We start from the raw sequence: 19,370 nt of genomic DNA on the forward strand, positions 1-19,370 counted from the left end.
GCAGCTGCTGTGGCCCATTGCACCACATGAGGCTTTCGGGACTCAGAGTAAGAGAGCCTGGTCGTTGTCTCCAGGAGCCAGCAAGGAGGAGGCTGAACACCCCGAGGGCTGTGTGTGTGTGTGTGTGCACGCGTGTGTGACAGCGTTAGAGCCAAGAAGGCAGCCAGCCCTGACAAAGCCTGGCTGGAGAACCATGGCACCCACTCAAGAGAGGTCATCATACCCAGACACTAGCCTTCCAACTTCTTGTCTGAGACACTCAACTGGTTTAGTGGAACCCCCCCCCCCCAAACCCAGACCTCTATCCTCGGCCAACAACGCTGACGTCTCTATACCTCTCCGACCTCGGTTCTACCATGCCAGTCACAAGGACCTCTTTCTGCCCCAGCATGCCTACGCATTGTTGACTCAGGCTTTGTGCTCACAGAAGCACTTCCTCTGCTCCGCTCCCCTCTTGCAATCACCCTATTCTCTGCCTTCACAGCCTCCATCGTTCTTTTTTTTATTAAAAATTTTTTTTTAACGTTTATTTATTTCTGAGAGTGAGAGAGAGCATGAGCAGAGGAGGGGCAGACAGAGAGGGAGACACAGAATCCGAAGCAGGCTCCAGGCTCTGAGCTGTCGGCACAGAGCCCGACGCGGGGCTCGAACCCATGGACCGCGAGATCATGACCTGAGCTAAAGTCGGATGCTTAACCGACTGAGCCACCCAGAAGCCTCCATGGTTTGTTTATTTATAGGTTTGGTTATATGTTTTGGTTGTGGACTGTCACCCCCCGTCTAGGCCCAGGAGTCCAGGGACCTTGTCTGTCTGATTCACTCCTAGTGAGTATTAGGCCCTCAGTGAGTTTTTGTTGAAATGGATGAATGAATCCACCCAGCCACTGAACTATCACGTCGTGGCACCCTGGCCACTGGGAGTTAGCGGATAAACCATTATCAGATTAGGGCCCTGAGGGCATGCGGGAGCAGTGTTCTTGGCCGAATTCACGCTTTAGACTTGTTGAGTTTATTACTTTAATTTTTCAACAAAGGTGACTGACCTGCATGTTTCCATGCCCAGGGGCTCCGAGGAATGGGAATGTGCCAACCAGAAACACCCATGAAGCTAGTTACCTGGCGGGATTTGTAGAGCACTGATTGGGGGTTAATAAGCTTTGGTTTGAGGCCCCAATCTCTGCGGATCTGATGACTGAGCCTTAAAAGCGGCATCCCCCAAGAAAATCTGCCAGGGTCAAATGGACCCTCAGAGCGGGAGGGGACACGTCCTAAAGTCACACCGGGAGCATCATACAACGTGGTTTATTTCCTGGACATTTTCTTTTTTTTTTTTTTAATTTTTTTTTTTATTATTTTTTATTTTTTATTTTTTCAACATTTATTTATTTTTGGGACAGAGAGAGACAGAGCATGAACGGGGGAGGGGCAGAGAGAGAGGGAGACACAGAATCGGAAACAGGCTCCAGGCTCCGAGCCGTCAGCCCAGAGCCCGACGCGGGGCTCGAACTCCCGGACCGCGAGATCGTGACCTGGCTGAAGTCGGACGCCTGACCGACCGCGCCACCCAGGCGCCCCTCCTGGACATTTTCAACCTGTACTCAGCCAGCAGGATACTTCCACCTAGGATTTAGTCGGATTTTCAACTTTCCCTAGGAAGAGAATGGCCTCTGTGGCTTTGTTTATCAGCAGCAGCAGGAAGGACCTATTGAAGCGGATGACGGTGTAAGAGGGGCTGTCCTTTGACCGGACTATGAGCTTGGTGGCGGTGGCTGCTGCGGCCTCGGTCCCCTCCTCGCTGACGTCCAGCACAGCCTTGTGGGCAACCTGCCAGGGGAAAAACAAACGTCAGTGGTCCCCGGGGGAGGGGCACCTTTACTTAACTGAGCCTTGGGGTTCTGCCTGGGAATGGCGATGCCCCCCCTCGAGGGGCTTCAAGCTTATATACGCCAGGTGCCTGGCGTTAGGTTTGCGGCTGTCATTGGTACCGGTCCACTGGTCTTTAAGCGTGGAGTTGAGTGGTTACAAATTCACACCAGAAATGACCCAGGTTTGACTCCCAGTTCTGCCACTTATTGTTGCAAAAGATATTTAGATGCTGCAGGCTTCACTCTCCAAATCTCTGGAAGGGCCATCATAATGGTGTATATCCCACAAGGTCATTGGGTGAATTAAAGGAGATCACACAAAGTCTGTGTGTGGGAGTGTTGCTGCATGCGTGCCCTGGAGACATAAGGAGGTGTTATTAAGTGCTGGATCCCTTCTGGGTCTCCTAGGAAAGAGACTTACCCTGGGGCTCATGTTCTCCCAAGCTTCAGGGGGGCCTGAGGACTCCCAGCAATGACAGTCATTATTGTTCAGATGTGCCCATGAACACGTAATGGGAAAAGGACCATCACGCCCAGCGTATTCCATCGGGACCTCCGTAATCTTTCCCCGGACGCCAATGACAAAGCTCCCCTTCCATGACCCAGGGACGCTTCTGACCATTATGATGTATTACCAAAATACACTTTTAAGTTGGGGATCGGAAACCCATGAGCAGACAAAGACTAGACAGGGAGACCTCTTGTCAGAGCAGGGAGCCCACAGGGGACCTGGAGGGCGCACCCTCACTAAAAGGGACACTCACAGCTCAGCTCTGGCTGATGGGTGCTATGTAGGGCATTGGGCTCACTGTTGCCATGCAGGAATTGGACTCAGAGATTTGTTTCAAGACGGTCAGAAATCTATAATTTCAGGTACAATATCCTACATGATAGAAGTTGGCTCTCTTTCTTTTTAATACTAGAGGTCACACACAACCCATCTACAGGGTAGTAATGGCCCATGGGCAGCCAATTTGACTACAGTGTGAAGTCCCAGGCTTCAGGGGTGAGGTCGAATGCCAGGGGCATCTGCTTATCTGCATGGGTATCGAGGCAGCAGAGTTACTTTCCCAAGACAGGACTGATTTTCACAGAACTGTGTGGTTGGACCTTAGGAACACTTGTTTGAAGAGGGATAACAGTTGCCTGTGCATCAGAGGTATGATGGCCATAAAGCCACAGACAGGCCTGGCAGCCATGAAATTCAGCCCAACTTCTGCCTCAGAGAAGTCACTGTGCCTCTCAGGGTCTGCGTTTCCTTATCAGTGAGATGTGAGAGCTCGATTAGCCAGGTGCTGTAACTCTTCCCGCTCTCCCTGCCCAGGCAAACGTTCTCGTGGACCAACTCACTTTGGAAAGCTGCAGGAAGTCTGTCTTTGTGATTCCAGAAAAATCAGCATTATTACTAAAGGCATCCCAGATGCCCATCTTCGGGAGGATGGTTTCCAGGTCATAGGAGGCAGAAATGGAAAATTTCGGAATGAACACCTCTATCCACCTGCAGAGATGGAGAAAAGGAAAAAGTGAGGTCACGAGCCCCTTGGTCTCTATCTCTGCTTCTAGGTGGCATTTCGGGAGACTCTGTTCTTCCTCTAGGTATTGCTGGCTGATGCTGAAGTAGTCAATACATCCCAGACAACCAAGCCAGGTTGCTCTGGAGGTAAAGCCCCCTATCTAGGGGCAAGTCTGGCCCTGAAGATAAATGAGATGAAAGGGAGGGCCCTAATGAAGGAAGGTACAGAGAATACATGGGGATCCAGCAAGGGAGCCTATGGCAGAGACCAATGGGGGACACCAGGCAGTGATGGAAGTGTGTCTGCCGTCCCTGGCCCAGCACATCCCCCACCCCCAACCCCTCCTGAGACAAACTCTGCTAACCCCTGAGAGCAGCAGAGTCCAACAGAACTTTCTGCAAGGGTGGACATAGTCTCTATTTGTGCTGTTCCACATTTTAGCCATTAGCCATGCGTGGTTATATCGAACAGCTTAAATGTGGCTAGTGCCAGTGAGGAAAACATTTTTTTTGTTTTACTTATTGTAGTTAACTTAAATTTATATAACTACAGGGGGCTAGTGGCTACTATGTGGGATAACACATCCCTCCAGGTCAACATAAGTTTTTCTTCCTCAGCAATAATTTCCCTGAACCAAGAATGAACAGCCTGCATTTACTGAGCATTTACTATGCGCCAGGCATCGTCCCAGATAATTTTAGTCATTTCCATTTTAAAGATGTCAAAACTCACTTTTAGTGCTTTGCGCAAGGTCATGTACTCGGTGAGTCACAAAAATGAAACCACTAAAGTGTTGGATGGACACTCAAGTCCTCATTGATGGGCATCAGCACAATGGACAGCTCTCTCTTCCCTCTTGCTTCTCCAGCACCCGCCTGGCCATCTCTTCCCTGCTCTGTCTGCTGCTCTTTATGAACCGCCCCCTGTCCCAGCCTCCGTGCTGCCTCCTCTGTCCAGCCCTGGTTGCAGTCAGAAAAGAGAAGAAACCTCTGAAGGATCCTACAGTGTTCCTTAATTCCCAACTTCACCTCTTTGCCAGGGCTGTTTCCTTTGCCAAAAGTGCCCTGCCTCAGCCTCTATGTCCTGTCCATCCCTTCATGTCCTATCTATGCTCCTGACTCCAATGTACCATCTCTTTGAAGCCTTCTTCCGTCTCAGCTAAAAGTGATCTCTCTTTGCTCTGAAGCTCCTTAGCACTTTGCCTGCCTCCCCCTGAGCATTGATCTTTGTCTTTCTCTTGACCCTGTCTTCTCTCCTCTTGGACTGTGGGCACCTGGGAATGATGCCAAGAATGCCAAGAAAATATTGCTAAGAGATTGTATGTAAGGCCTTGATAGTCCTTTGTATCTTATGGTTAACATCCTCTTGATACTCTCCATAATGGTTACAGAACTAATAATAATCTGGGGTGCCTGGGTGTCTCAGTCAGCTAAGCAAACGACTCTTGATTTCGGCTCAGGTCATGATCCCACAGTCCGTGGGTTCAAGCGCCGCGTTGGGCTCTGTCCTGGCAGTGTGGAGCCTGATGCTTTCTCTCTCTCCCTCTCTCACTGCCCCTACCCAGCTCATTCTCTCTCTCTCTCTCTCTCTCTAACTAAATAAATAAACTTAAAATAAAAAATAAAATACAAAACTTAAAAGGGAAAAGGAAAAGAAAGAACTAATCAGCTAAGTACTTTATGCATAGTAACTCGTTTTATCTTTTCAACAACTTATGGGCTCAGTAATATCATGATTCTCATTTTATAGGTGAGCATCAGTGCTTTCTTTGCTTGTTTATTTTTATGGAATCAGTCCATGGAGTTTAATATTGGATTGGCTGATAGGGTGAGTTCTGCTCGCCATGACGGAACAGCTTTGCAAGGACATATTAGCTACGTGGCTGTGGGCAATTCACCTCCCTTCTCAGAGCCTCGACTTCCTTACGTGTGGGGGGGGGGTGACGGTGCTCCAGTGCTCTTCACCTGTCGGGTGACTGTGAAGTTCAAGTGGGAACACACACGCACGGCACCAAGTACACCATCCAGTGTGCAGCTGCCGCTCAGTTGGCAGGAGCGATTACTCAACAGCTGCCACCCTTGGATGTACGTCCTCATCCCTTGCCCCATGCTTGGGTGTACACCATCACCTGCCCCAGGAGTCTGGAAATGGACACAGATTCCCACCTCTTCCGGAGTAAGAGGCTCCATCGCCTCAGTGTCCTGGCTGACAAGGCCTGTTCCAGCTGCCTCATCTTGCCCTGGCCAGGGAGGACAAAGAAGGCCACGGTGTTGCCACTGTATTCCATCTGTAGTACAGAGCAGCTCAGCTCCGGATCCACCCCAAAAGCAAATTGTTCCACCTGGTGCATCATTGGGACCTTCACAGTGGCCCCCTGGCCCACCAGGAACGGAGAGCTCTTTCTTGTATATCCAGGGTGAAAGGGCTTCTCCCACTTGGCTGGCACAGAGAGAAAAGAGAGGTCTTTGTGTCAAAGTGCTGTCAGCAAAAATGATGAAGTAAGGATCTCTGAAAACTCTCTCCTCCATAAAAGCAATGGGAAAATTGCCAACAATGATCAGAATGAGCTTTCTTAGAACTCTAGAAATTAACCAAACTCTTTCAGCAAATTAGGGAATGGTTTATTCAAGTGAAGCAGCTAAATCTTGGGAAGAAGGTGAACTTTGGGGTATTTTAACTTGCCCTACTTCCATTCCCCATGTCCTAACTCTTCAGAAGACTTGAAAAACAAGAGTGTGCATTTCCAGTGAAATCCAGAAACCTGGCAGCCCCAGGAGGGAAAAAATAGGGCTGGAACCCTTTCAAAGACTCAATCCCTAAACACTGTTATTTGACCTGTCCTGTGCTTCCCTGGGAGGCATCATTTGCAGAACTGTCTGTACTTGATCTGATTTGGAGCTCAACCAATGCAAAAAACTCTATTCCTCAGAGGAAATTAGTCAAAAGCAGTCACAGGCAGTGATACATTTTGCGGCTGCCGGGGGCAGTAGATAACACTTGAGGCAAACAATAAATGAGTCAAAAAGGTTAACAGGACAGGCTGGGGGTAGGGGTGGGGGGTGACATCTGCAAAAACGACAAGAGTAAGGACCTCTGCATTGTCACCCTTCCCTAAAGACAATAAGGAAAACTGGCAAAAATATTCAGAATCAACTTCTTTGGAACTCTGGAAATTAATCAAAGCCTTGTAGCAACCTAGGGAGAGTTCATTCAAGACAAATGGCCGAATTTCAGAAAGAACAGTCAATTTTGTGGTTATTTTAACTTGTGCCAGTCCTGTCCTCTACTCTCTAGCTCAGCAGTAGCCTTGACAAATAGCAGCCTGTGTTCCCACTACCATTGGGAGAGGGATTGAGCTGGAGGTCTTTCAAAGACTCATTTTCGAAGAATTATTATCACTTGACCCGTCAGATAGTTAACTGGAAGATCTCACTTCCAAGGTTGATTGGTGCACAGTCAGTGATTAAAGCCTTCTCCCCAGGGGGCTGGAAGTTTTTTGCTAGAAACAATTACAGACAAATGTTTTAGTTTTATGGTTGCTTGGGTGGGGATAACAGATGGGGCAAACAACAAAGTGATAAAAAATTCTAGAAGGAAAAGCTGAGGCATAAGATGTCCGTTGGAGCTTTGGAAAGCTCCATTATATCCTGGGCATTTAGAAGCTTCATGCATGTGTAAAGCTGTGTGCGTATTTGAGAAAACATATGAGAAGGCTGTAAGTTCTCACTTACGGCTGACCTTGAGGGTCTGCAGAAATAGAAAGTGAAGACTGAGTCAGAGTTATAAACTGCCTGGCTGAGTGTTGATGACACGCCCCACCATGCACACAAGAGTCCTCAGCAAAGACTAGGAGATTTATTTGGTCCAAGCACTTAAGAAATCTCTGCCCAAGGGGGCGCCTAGGTGGCTCCGTAGGTGGAGCGTCCGACTTTGGCTCAGGTCATGATCTCGCGGTCTGTGAGTTCGAGCCCCGCTTCGGGCTCTGTGCTGACAGCTCAGAGCCTGGAGCCTGTTTCAGATTTTGTGTCTCCCTCTCTCTCTGCCCCTCCCCAGCTCATGCTCTGTCTCTTTCTCTGTCAAAAATAAATAAACATTAAAAAAAATTAAAAAAAAGAGAAATCTCTGCCCAGTCATAACTAACCACTTGACTAACCAAGAAGACACTTTGGTGGCCACACATGACAAAGTACAGACTTTAAAGAATTAGTTCGGAAAAGTCACTCAAGAAACAACTACTGCAACAAGCAAAAACAACAAATCCTTGGGATGAGGTAAATCTGATTTTCAGAGCTGCAACATTGCATTATTTTAAAAATCCAGCTTTTACAAAAAAATATGAGGCATAAAAAGAAAGTATGGGCCATACACAAGAAAAAGCCAATCTGCTAATATGAGAAATAAAAGAAGGGACACCGAAAAAGATCTTATGGACATTAAAGGAAAATAAAGGAATACTACAAACAACTCTATGCCCACAAATTTGATAACTGAGATGAAATATTCCAATTTTCCAAACCTTAAATAAGAAGAAATAGACAATATGAATAGGTTATATCTATCAAAGAAATTGGCAATCATTAAAACCTTCCAAAATAGGAAATACCAGGTCCAGATGGATTCACTTCCATCACTTAACCAAACACTTAAGAAAGAAATTATAGGGGCGTCTGGATGGCTCAATCGGTTAGGTGTCTGACTTCAGCTCAGGTCATGATCTCACAGTTCATGAGTTTGAGCCCCACATCGGGCTCTGTGCCAACAGCTCAGAGCCTGGAGGCTTCTTCGAATTCTGTGTCTCCCTCTCTCTCTCTGCACCTCCTCTGCTCATGCTCTGTTTGTCTCTCTCCTTCAAAAGTAAATAAAAACATTTTAAAAAAGAAAGAAATTATACGAATTCTTTACAATATCTTTCAGAGGATAGAAGCAGAGAAAATACTTCCTAATTTGTTCTATCAAGCCAGCATTACTTTAATACCAAAATCAGACAAAGACATTTCAAGAAAACTACAGACCAGTATCTTTTATGAACACAGATATAAGAATCCTGCACAAAATACTAACAAATCAAATCCGATAATGTATAAAAATAATTATACGCCACAACCAAATGGGGTTTTTTCCAGGTTTGTAAGGCTGGTTCAACATTTGAAAATAAATTAATACAATCCATCATATCAAGAAGCTAAGCAAGAAAAATTAATCATATGAATAGATGAAGCAAAAGCATTCGACAAAATCCAACACCAGTCATAATAAAAATTCTCAATAAACTAGGAATAAAGGAATAACTTCTTCAATTTGATAAAAAAAATAGCTACAAAAAGCCCACAGCTGATATAATACTTAATGGTGAGAAACTCAAAGTTTTCCCACTAAGGTCAGGTATAATGCAAGGATGTCCCCTCTTGCCACTCCTGTCCAACATTTTACTGGAAGTTCTAGTTAATGCAATAAGATAAGAAAAAAGAAATAAAGTGTATACAGGTTGGGAAAGAAGAAATAAAACTTTCTTTGTTTGCAGATGACATGATCATCTATGTAGAAAACCCAAGAGTCAACAAACAAAAGAATCCATGGAACTAATGAGGGAGTATAGCAAAGTTGCAGGATACAAGGTTAATATACAAAAGTCAATTGCTTTTCCATATGCCAGCAATGAATAAGTGGAGTTTGAAATTAAAAACATAATATGATTTACATTTGCATCCAAAAAAATACTTAGGTATGAATCTAACAAAATACATGCAAGATCTATATGAAGAAAATTACAAAACTCAGATAATGAAATCAAAGAACTAAATGAATAGAAGGATATTCCATGTTCATGAATACAAAGTCTCAATATTGTTAAGATGTCAATTCTTCCCAACATGATCTATAGATTCAATGCAATCTCAATCAAAATACTAGCAAGTTATATTATAGATATTAACAAACTAATACTAAAGTTTATATCAAAAGCAAAAGACCAGAATAGGCAATCCATTATTGAAGAAGAACAAGGTTGCAGCACTCACACTAACCAACTTCAAGACTTACTATAAGGCTGTAGTACTCAAGACAGTGTGGTATTGGTGAAGAATACACAACTAGATCAATGGAACAAAGAGAGAGCTTACAAACAGACCCATGTAAAGATAGCCAACTGATCTTTGACAAAGGATCAAAACCAATATAATAGAGCAAAAATAGTCTTTTCAATAAATGGTGTTGGGACCACTAGCATTTGTATGCAAAGAGAAAAAAAAGAATCTGGACACGTACTTTACATCGTTCATAAAAAATTAACTCAAAATGGGCCACCTGGGTGGCTCAGTTGGTTGGGCGACCAACTTCAGTTCAGGTCACGATCTCACAACTTGTGAGTTCGAGCCCCGCATCAGGCTCTGCGCTGATAGCTCGGAGCCTGGAGCCTGTTTTGGATTCTGTGTCTCCCTCTCTCTCTGCCCTTCCCCCACTCACGTTCTGCCCCTCTCTCTCAGTCAAAAATAAACATTAAAAAAAAATTTTAAAAAAATTAACTCAAAACGGACCACAGACCTAAACATAAAACACGTAGAAGATAATATAGGAAAAAAACTAGATGTCCCTGGGTACGGCAAAAAATGTTTAGATACAACACTAGAGGCACAATCCATGAAAGAAATCACTGGTAAGCCAAACTTCATTAAAATTTAAAACTTCTGCTCCGTGAAAGACAATGTTAAGAAAATGAAAAGCCAAGCGACAGACTAAGAGAAAATATTTGTAACAGAGGCACCTGATAAGAGACTGTTATCCCAAATATACTTAGAACTCTTAAAGCTTAGCAATGAGAAAAACAGATGACTGGACTAAAAAAGTGGGCTAACCACCTTGACAGATACCTTGTCAAGGAAGAGAGGCAGGTGACAGATAAAGATGAAAAGATGCTCCATGTCATATGTCACCGGGGAAATGCAAATTGAAACAGCAACGAGATATCAACAAAACACCCATTCACGTGACCCAGATCTGGAACACTGACAACACCAAGTGCTGGCAAGGCTGTGGAGCAACAGGAACTCTCACACATCACTGGCATGAATGCAAAAACGGTACAGCCACTTTGGAAGACAGTTTGGTGGTCTCTTTCCAAACCAAGCATGTTTTTGCCAAACAATCCTGCAAGCATGCTGCTTGGTATAAGGAATTGAAAACTGTGTCCCCACAAAACCCTGCACATATTATAGGATTCTATTTATATGGAATGTCCAGAAGAGGCAAACTATAGGAACGGAAAGTGTATTCTTGTTTCTGGGGAAGAACATAAATGAAGAGTGAGTGCTCACAGAGAGGTGATGGAAATGTTCTGGAGTCATGTATGTACGTATTTGCACAACCTTGTGGATATACTAAAAACAAGACCCACTGAACTGTACATTTAACATCGCGAATTTCATGCTGTGTGACTTATATTTCAAGAAGAAAATAAGATTAAGTTAAATGAACAACGTAGATAAAGCAGAGAGGACATAATAGGGGCTCACGGCATATTGATTCTTTTTCCTTCCCCTCCCTGCTTGCAGAATGGATGGAGAAATGGGTGGAAAGGTGAGCGGGTAGATAGAGGGAAAGATAAATGGGGGGTGGGGGGACGGCAGGAGGGAGAAAGGAAGGGAAGGAGAGAGAGGAGAAGCAGGGAGGGATGATACAATGGCATCCATGATAACTCAGCCCCGAGTGTCCAGCACACCAGCAGAAGCAAAAGCCCATGGTGCTGGCTGTATCATCACCCATCCAGTTAGTAGAGAGACTCACACATTAAGCACATGCCCGGGATCATGGAGCAAGTAAGGGATAGAGGTGGAATCCAAACCCAGGGCTGTCCGACTTCAAAGCCGTTGTCCGTTCTGTGGCAGCACAGTGTCTTTGCAAACTGTGAAGCTCGAGACATTTTCCCAGGGGGTGTGAATGGCAGTTAAGCTGGCCTGTCTACACTTCCATACACTGGCCAGTCTACACATCCACCTATAAAAGTGCTCTCACCTTTGGATTTGCTGGGCTGCCCACGGAGGCCAGGGTCAGCCTCTCAGGACGCATAATCAGGCTATCCAGACACAGAGCTGAATGACCCCCCGCCACCGTAATTGATAAACTAAAGCTAGCAGAGGGAACAGGAGGTCTCATGCAGCCAGCTTATGACACAGCTGATTCAAACTCAGGCTTCCCCTTACTTCACCGTGCTGTCTAGGGCTTGTCTAGTTTGCTTATTCAACTGGGGGTAAAAAGAAACAACATTAAAATCAAAATCAGCCTCTCAGAGCCTTACCTTTAAAGAAAACGGGGTTCACCAGGACCATGGCCGTCAGAGGGTCAAGGTCTTGGATTAAGTCTACAACCTTCCCTTTGGTCTCCTTCTCCACATAGCTGTTGATTCTCTTCCGGGCGGTGGAGGTGCTGGAGAAATCTGTAGAAAAGACCTTCGAATCATACAGCCTCTTGACGTCGTCCAAGAAATTTGTCTGTAGGCGCAGCTCCTTTTTGATGAAGAGGACGCTTCCCATCCTCAAGTCTAGGCCTTTGCTGGGGACACTGAGTGAGTAGAGCAGGTGCTGGAAGGCCCGGTGGATGGCGGATTCCGGCTCGTGTGTGAGGTTGAACCCCAGGCCTTGGAGGATCTGGGTCTTGGTGGCTGAGCGGGCCCCGAGGGAGAGCGTGGCCAGGGAAGCGGAGATACTCAGGGGGGAGAAGAAGACGTTCTGATCCGGAGTCTTCAAAACCAGCCTCCGGTAGAGGCGGAAGGCAAAGTTGGTGTTGCTGGAAGATACCCAGGGGGTAGCGGTGTTCCTTGTGGGGGAAGGACAGGGGCCACTGGATGGGGGCACACAGTAGACCGGAGCACAGACGCTGACAACCAGGAAAAGTCGATAAAAGGGAGAGGCCATTTTGGGACGAAACAAGTCTGCAAGAGAGGAAAGGACCACCGAGGGAAGGTAAGCCGAGTGTCCAGCCTGGAATCAGAGACCTTGCGACACCCCATCCCCATTTGCGATAGAACTGGGACACACTGGACGGTGAACAAAGCTCTCGCAACCCCCCTGATGCAGATATTATTGTTGTCCTTGTCTTACAAACAAAGAAACAGGCCTCAGAGAGGTTGTGTGATTTAGGCCACGCAGCTGGGTCGTGTTCTGTCTGGGATTCAAAGCCGGGTCTTTTTTTTTTTTTTTTTTTTTTTAAATTTTTTTTTCAACGTTTATTTATTTTTGGGACAGAGAGAGACAGAGCATGAACGGGGGAGGGGCAAAGAGAGAGGGAGACACAGAATCGGAAACAGGCTCCAGGCTCCGAGCCATCAGCCCAGAGCCCGACGCGGGGCTCGAACTCACGGACCGCGAGATCGTGACCTGGCTGAAGTCGGACGCTTAACCGACTGAGCCACCCAGGCGCCCCCAAAGCCGGGTCTTAAAGCCACAATCTCAGATCCCACGCGCTTTGCTGTTTCTGCTTCGCAGGCTTATCGTCCAGAAAGTAAGACAGTGAGACCAGATGGTACAGTCCCAATCGTCGCAGCCAGACGCGCCCTCTTACCCCTGAGAGAACCCTCCAGACATTCTTGGTCCCTTTTGTGAGGACACGATCACAGCTCTCCATGGCTGCCCACCCCCTGCCCCAGGCATCTGCTGGCATGTCCCTCAAAAAGTGGACACCCCGGGGGCGCCCGGGTGGCCCAGTCGGTTAAGCGTCCGACTCCTGATCTCAGCTCAGGTCAGGAGTCTCACGGTCGTGAGTTCAAGTCCCACATCGGGCTCTGCGGGGATATTGCAACGTCTGCTTGGGATTCTGTCTCTACTTCTCTCTGACCCACCCCCACTTGTGCTCTCTCTCTCTCTCTCTCTTTCTCCACTTGATCTTAGCCAAAAGGCCGAGAAGCAATCTGTCTCTCTTTCTCAAAATAAGTGAACTTAAAAAAAAAGTGGAAACCCCAGGCCGGAGGCTGTCCTGGAACCAGAGGCCCGCACAACCCCCGCTATGCCACGTGTCCTCCCGGGGTGCCCCCCCTCGCTCCCAGGGTGTCCCCCAACCCCCCATCTGTGAAGAAGGATGGCTCCAAGGAAGAAGTGAGAGGGTCTGTATAGCACCCAGAGCCGTGTCTGTGTCTGGCCCGCGGAGGGCATGAGGTCAAAGCTGCTTCCTCCCAACCCCCACCCCGGGTGGCTGCTGTTGCGATTTTGCCCTCCTCACTTGGAAGCAAGGTGAAGGGCAGGCTTGTCCCTGGATCTTCCTGACTGTGGGAAGGGAGGGGGTTGGGGGATGAGAAGGCCAGCCGTGCCCAGGGATGAGGCGCCACACAAGAGGCAGGGGCCTCTTGAGGCAGGTGCGGGTGGGGGCGGGGCTCTCGGGGCACCTGCTAAGGCCGAGGATCCACACCCCCATCAGCAGACATGGCCTTGCCAGAGGAGATTGGTTCCGTGTCCCAAGTCCCGGGCTGAGCAGGGGAGACCGGCCTGACCAGTAGCTCCGCCAGGCAGTCGACTAGTAAATGTCTCGGCCCCTCATGGCCCTGACCTTAGGCAAGCGGCTGCTTCTCTCTGAGCCCCAGGGAGGTGGCCTCAAAGGGGTCTGTGGCCATGGGCCTCAAGGGGGAGATCCTTATGCTCTTGAGGAAAAGCTCCACAGAAGCTTGTTCATTCGGCTCTTGAAATCCAACCTCCTTTGACACTTGGCCTCTCCCCATCCCCCACTCCTGTCCCCCTCTGTTCCCCACCCCCCCCACTTTTCACCTTCTCTCCCCTGCTCAATTCCCCACGTGGCTCCCAGCTGCGGTCACTCAACCACACTGCAGACAGGGGGAACTTTCTAGCCACAAAGCTCACGTGTCCCTCAGCTACTCAGATTCCTCACTGACCTTGGGAGGAAAGGCCAAGCACCTGTCGTTCGCGGTCCTTCTCTGTTGGGCTCCGACTTACCTCCCCAGCTCATCCTCAAGCACAAAGCTGTTCCAGTTCCCTGGAAAGATGGCATGGCCCTCAGCCCCGCCCCCCTGCCCCGTCCTCATCGGCCTCCTTAGCTAGCTCGACTGTCTGAGGGCTTCATTCCATTGTAAAACCCTACCCTCCCTGTGACGCACACTCCTGGCGAGGCCCCAGACCTGGAAGAACCCACCCGTCTGCTCCTTCTTTGCCAAATGTTGGACAGACAGTGGCTCAGCAAGGCAGCTTGGTCCGCGGTGAATCCCCAGTCACCAGTTTTTATTTGCCTGGCAGGAGAGCACGGTCACCTCACCCTCCCATTGACTAGAGGGTGCAGCTCAGTCTTTTCCGTTTTCTTACGACGGATTCCTCGCCGTCCACAAATGCACACACACACGCGCACACACACACACACGTCAGACCGCCTCGTCTCCTGCGTCCCAGGCAGGACCCTCAGAAAAGGAACCTATCTCACTCCTCCCCTCCACCCCTCCCCAAACTTCAGAGAGCATCCGTCTGTCCGTCCCGGGGCCCTCACACCTCTCTCTTCCGTGCTTAAAACGCTCCCCCTCAACTACGTCCGTGCCATCGGCCTTTAAACACGTTCCCGGCTGGGACGAATGGCCCACCGCCATCAGCCCAGCGAACACCTTTCTTCAGCCCCTCATTGCCTTCTAGCTGCTTCCCTGTCTCCGTCCTCCCCATCCTGGCCCGAATCCTCACGAGCTGTGATCCGGATCCTGGCCCGGATCCTTCGCGGTCCTCACGGTCTTACTTCCGCTCACCCTTGGCCCACTCCAGTCTGGCCTCCGGGTCCACAGAGACGGGACCAGCCTGCAAACACGTCTGGGTTCACCTCAGCTGCCTTCCCGGTAGCATCTGACACTGGAGGCCACCTTCCTCTTCTTATCCAGTCCCTCCCCGTGGCTCTGTGACACCACGTTCTCCTGCGTTTGTTTCTCCTCTCCCTCTGTTCCTCCTCCTGAGTCACCTCTGTGCTTTCTGTCTCGAGCCCGGCCTCTGCGGTGTTCTCCACCTCCGCTGATCTCATCACTCCCGGGGCTTCATGACTGAAAAGCAAATTGCGTATTATTTTTAATCCCCAGCCCACACCTTTCCTCTGAACTCCGTATCTCTTTTTAAGTTTATTTATTTATTTTGTGTGTGTGTGTGTGTGTGTGTGTGTGTGTGTGTGTGTGTGAAAGGTGGGGGGAGGGGCAGAGAGAGAATCCCAAACAGGTTTCATGCTGCCAGCACAGGGCCAGACAGGGTGCCCGAACTCGCGCACTGTGAGATCACGACCCGAGCCAAAACCAAGAGTCAAACACTTAACCGACTGAGCTACCCAGGCTCTGTATTTCTTTTTTTTTTTTTTTTTTTTTTATTTTTTTTCCAACGTTTTATTTATTTTTGCGACAGAGAGAGACAGAGCATGAACGGGGGAGGGGCAGAGAGAGAGGGAGACACAGAATCGGAAACAGGCTCCGGGCTCTGAGCCATCAGCCCAGAGCCCGACGCGGGGCTCGAACTCACGGACCGCGAGATCGTGACCTGGCTGAAGTCGGACGCTTAACCGACTGCGCCACCCAGGCGCCCCTGTATTTCTAACCACCTACTTGATACTTTCTCCTGATGTCACAAATGAACCTGAAACTCAGTAAGACCCTAACTGAACTCACACGGTTTCCCAAACCCCGTCTCCCAGTAAAAGTTTCAACTGAGACTTTCTTTGAACATCTCCGTCCACGGCGCTCCCGCTCACCTAGTTATTCAAGCCCAGGACTCATCTTTGTGTGTCCTTCTTCCTCTTTCTCCACGCCGACACATCGCTTACCTCTTTTCACGTGTTCCAGTAGCCTCCCATTTTCCAGAGCGGGGACCAGTGTCCCATCCAGCCTGCGCAACCTGGGATCCACCGGCCCCTCTAACTTCAGTTCAGATGTCAGAGCCCCTTGCTCGGGACTGCTGCGTCCAACCGTTGTACCCATTTTTTTGATCCTCACAGGTGATCTTTGTTGTGCCCTGCTGCCCTCACCAAACTTTCCTTGCCCTCCCCCCACCCCCCATTAATGTCTTTCTACTGTTTAGGTCCTATGTCATGTCATACCCTTAAGGAAGTTCTCTGACACTCAGATGAGGAAAATTCCCCCCTCGAAACGTTTTTACAGGACTATTAATTTTTTAGTGAGATACTTACCATGGCTACAATTTCACATTTCTTTGTGTGATGCAAAATTAAAGGAGTCACAGGGAACTTGTCCCTCTTGTACCTGCTGTACATCACGGTGTGGCCAGTACAAAGGGCTCAGTTAAGGGTTTCAGGAAGGAATGAATTGAAATAAATTAAGTGGGCAATTTACCTCTGAGAGGTAAATTGGAAATCAGTGAGAAAGACCCTTGCAGGGTCTTAATTAAGGTGATACTTACATGGCATCCCCATCTATGAAATTTGAGTTGACTTATATTTTTGGCCAAGACAAAGTAACTGACATTGAACTTGGACAAAAGGGGCACCTGGGTGGCTCGGTCAGTTAAGCGTCTGACTCTTGATTTCGGCTCAGGCCGTGATCTTCCAGTTCCTGAGATCGAGCCCTGCGTCGGCTCTGAGCTGATAGCATGGAGCCTGCTTGGGATTCTCTCTCTCCCCCTCTCTCTACCTTTTTCCTGCTTGTGCTCTCTCTCTCTCTCTCAAAAAGAAATAAATAAATAAACTTAAAAAAAAAAGGAAAACTGGGGGCGCCTGTGTGGCTCAGTCTGTTGAGTGTTCAACTTCGGCTCCTGTCACGAACTCGCGATTCATAGGTTCGAGCCCCATGGCAGGCTCTGTGCCGACAGCTGAGCCTGGAGCCTGCTTTGGATTCTGTCTCCCTCTCTCTCTGCCCCTACCCCCACTCAAAAATAAATAAACATTACAAAATTTAAAACCATAGAAAATTAGGTAAAATACATGAAATAATCGAGACCCTAAAAAATATGTGAGACAATTCAGACATTGGACAACAGGCAGAGAAGGCAAACAAATGAGGGAAGCCCTGTGATTGTCCCAATATTCTGTCTAAAGACACTTTCTGGATACAAGGAGGGAAACCCAAGCAGAGGCTTGCTGACGGTCTCAGAGTTTAGGAAAGCGGAAGCAGCTATGGTTTGTGCAGGAAAAGTGTGCATTAGCTTCGGTCTGAAGCTAAGCACTCAGCACTGCGTGCGTAAAGTGAAATTCCACCAGGACGGTCCGAAAGCAAAAGCAAAACCCCAAAACCACCGTGAAGATCTAAACAGAACAATTTCCAGAGTTCTCATAGCACGGGGAGGGAGGGAGGTTCCGACTGGACACAGTTGTGGGATGTCAATGAACACCTAAGGCATTCAGTAGAGACCCTAGAATTGTCACATCTTGACATTAGGGCTCAACTAACTTTAGTTTAAAGCCGCTGTAGACACCTTAACACACTTGATCTGCAATGCAACATTTTATCATGAGAAGATGATAAACCATGATAAGATCCTGGACAAGATTAAACAAACAAACAAAAAAAGTCCTGCGTGTACTTGTGTTGGCTGTTCCAAAACAAGTGTCAACATGTTATAAAGAGAGACAACAAAATCCAGACCAAAAAGATTATAAGAGAAAATCTAAATGGTTGAAAGAAAAGCTCAGTGAGCTTGAAAACACATCAACAGGAGCTGTCCAAACTTAAAAGAGAGCAGGCGGGGGGAGGAAAATAACAGAGCCCCAGTGATCTGTGAAATGAAAGCAAGCGGTCAAACAGATGGGCAGCTGGAGTCCTGGGCAAGGAGGGGGTAGGAGAGAAAAATCCTGGAAGAAATAACAGGCACAGATATTTGTGCCCCTTACTCTACGTAAATGAAGTAGAAAAAGACTAACTACAGTAGAATGAATACTGCCCTGTCATTTCTTCCCCCTGAACTGTATGGTTGCACTTGACTCTCAGTCTGTCTAGGCTGCTCTCCCCTCCCTCCCCTTCTGACATATTGCTTTGCATCCTGCCGGCTCCAGCTCCAAACTTCCCACCCTGCAGAGTCTTCCAGATCCCACGGAAAGTCAGCCCCTCCCTTCGCCCACACCTGGAGCAAACCATTGCAATTTACCTCCTCAGGTGTCTGTCTCCCCGACTGCACAGTCTGGATCTTGTGTGGCTTCCTCCAGGGCAGGGACCATAATCGGTGAGTGACGGGGAGAGAGGGAGAACAATAAAGGGAGTATAAAGATGGGGGAGGAGGTGGGAGGGCAGTGGGAGGAATGTAGGGAACCCGAAGGGCCAGGCTCTGCTGACTGGCCCACACCCAGGGACTTTTGTAAAGGCCTACAGTTGGTGAGACAGGTTGGCATCCTGAAGGATGGAGTTTCCCAGGCTGGGTTAATTGTCAGGAGAACCTGTGTTCTCATTAAAATGCACATTCCCAGGCCCCGCCTAGAACTACCGAGTCAGACTTTCCAGGGAAAGATGAGCCAACTTAGGAGTGAGGGGCGCTGGGTGCTTCCTTCCCGCACGACTTCCGCTCAGGTCGCAGACAGAATCTCTCTGGGGCTTCTCTGAAGCTCTCAGAGATATTCTTATCTCTGGCTCTGAACACCTCAGGTCCTGGGAAAAGCAAACCCCTGGTTCTCCCCAAATTCACAAGACCAATCCTGCTGCTGGAGAAATGACGCCTCAGATGCTGATCCCACGGGCCCATCCCAGGTCCCATCTAGATGGAGCCTTATCCCAAGTCTGTCCACCTCCTCGGGGCCTCTCCTGCCGCGCCCAGGCTGCTCTAGACTCTTCTGTTCCTGGCTGTCAGATCTCCTGCCTACCTCACACGTCTTTATGATTCTGCCCCATTTCTGGTTTATGTGGATCGTCCCATCACTTTTTAAATCTGGCTATATCTTGGTACTTTTTTCATATATTTTTTAAAGTTTATTTACTTATTTTGAGAGAGAGAGAGAGAGATGGCACAAGTAGGGGAGGGGCAGAGAGAGAGAGAGAGAGAGAATCCCAAGCAGGCTCTGCACTGGCAGCACAGTGCCCCCATGCGCGGCTCGAACTGAGGAACCC

At 48.3% G+C, this 19,370-nt stretch overlaps 1 protein-coding gene across 2 annotated transcripts; it reads right to left on the reverse strand.

Annotated features, from left to right (window-relative positions):
• Positions 1-1,620: 1,620 nt before the first annotated feature.
• Positions 1,621-18,490, reverse strand: SERPINA9 (serpin family A member 9). 2 transcript variants are annotated; one of them, XM_030320362.1, is made up of 5 exons: positions 18,421-18,490; positions 11,670-12,302; positions 5,545-5,818; positions 3,216-3,363; positions 1,621-1,824 (listed from the first exon to the last, which is right to left on the reverse strand). In XM_030320362.1, the coding sequence occupies exons 2-5, from the start codon at positions 12,283-12,285 to the stop codon at positions 1,621-1,623; spliced, it is 1,242 nt and encodes a 413-aa protein (XP_030176222.1). In that variant the 5' UTR covers positions 12,286-12,302; positions 18,421-18,490. The 2 variants fall into 2 exon arrangements, with proteins under 2 accessions (XP_030176222.1, XP_030176223.1); XM_030320363.1 differs by lacking the exon at positions 18,421-18,490 and having other exon boundaries at positions 11,670-11,778; positions 12,070-12,285.
• Positions 18,491-19,370: the final 880 nt, after the last annotated feature.

The sequence above is a fragment of the Lynx canadensis genome, chromosome B3, assembly GCF_007474595.2.
Source record: "Lynx canadensis isolate LIC74 chromosome B3, mLynCan4.pri.v2, whole genome shotgun sequence".
In the NCBI taxonomy this organism is placed as follows: domain Eukaryota; kingdom Metazoa; phylum Chordata; class Mammalia; order Carnivora; family Felidae; genus Lynx; species Lynx canadensis.

What these genes read in the sequence shown, in the direction of transcription:
- SERPINA9 (XM_030320362.1), bottom strand. Translation starts at nt 12,285, where the DNA reads ATGGCCTCTCCCTTTTATCGACTTTTCCTGGTTGTCAGCGTCTGTGCT. An exon ending in GAACCCCGTTTTCTTTAAAG is followed by an intron (nt 5,819 to 11,669) that starts GTAAGGCTCTGA and finishes TCTCTGTGCCAG; the next exon opens with CCAAGTGGGAGAAGCCCTTT. An exon ending in AGCCTCTTACTCCGGAAGAG is followed by an intron (nt 3,364 to 5,544) that starts GTGGGAATCTGT and finishes CCATCTCTGCAG; the next exon opens with GTGGATAGAGGTGTTCATTC.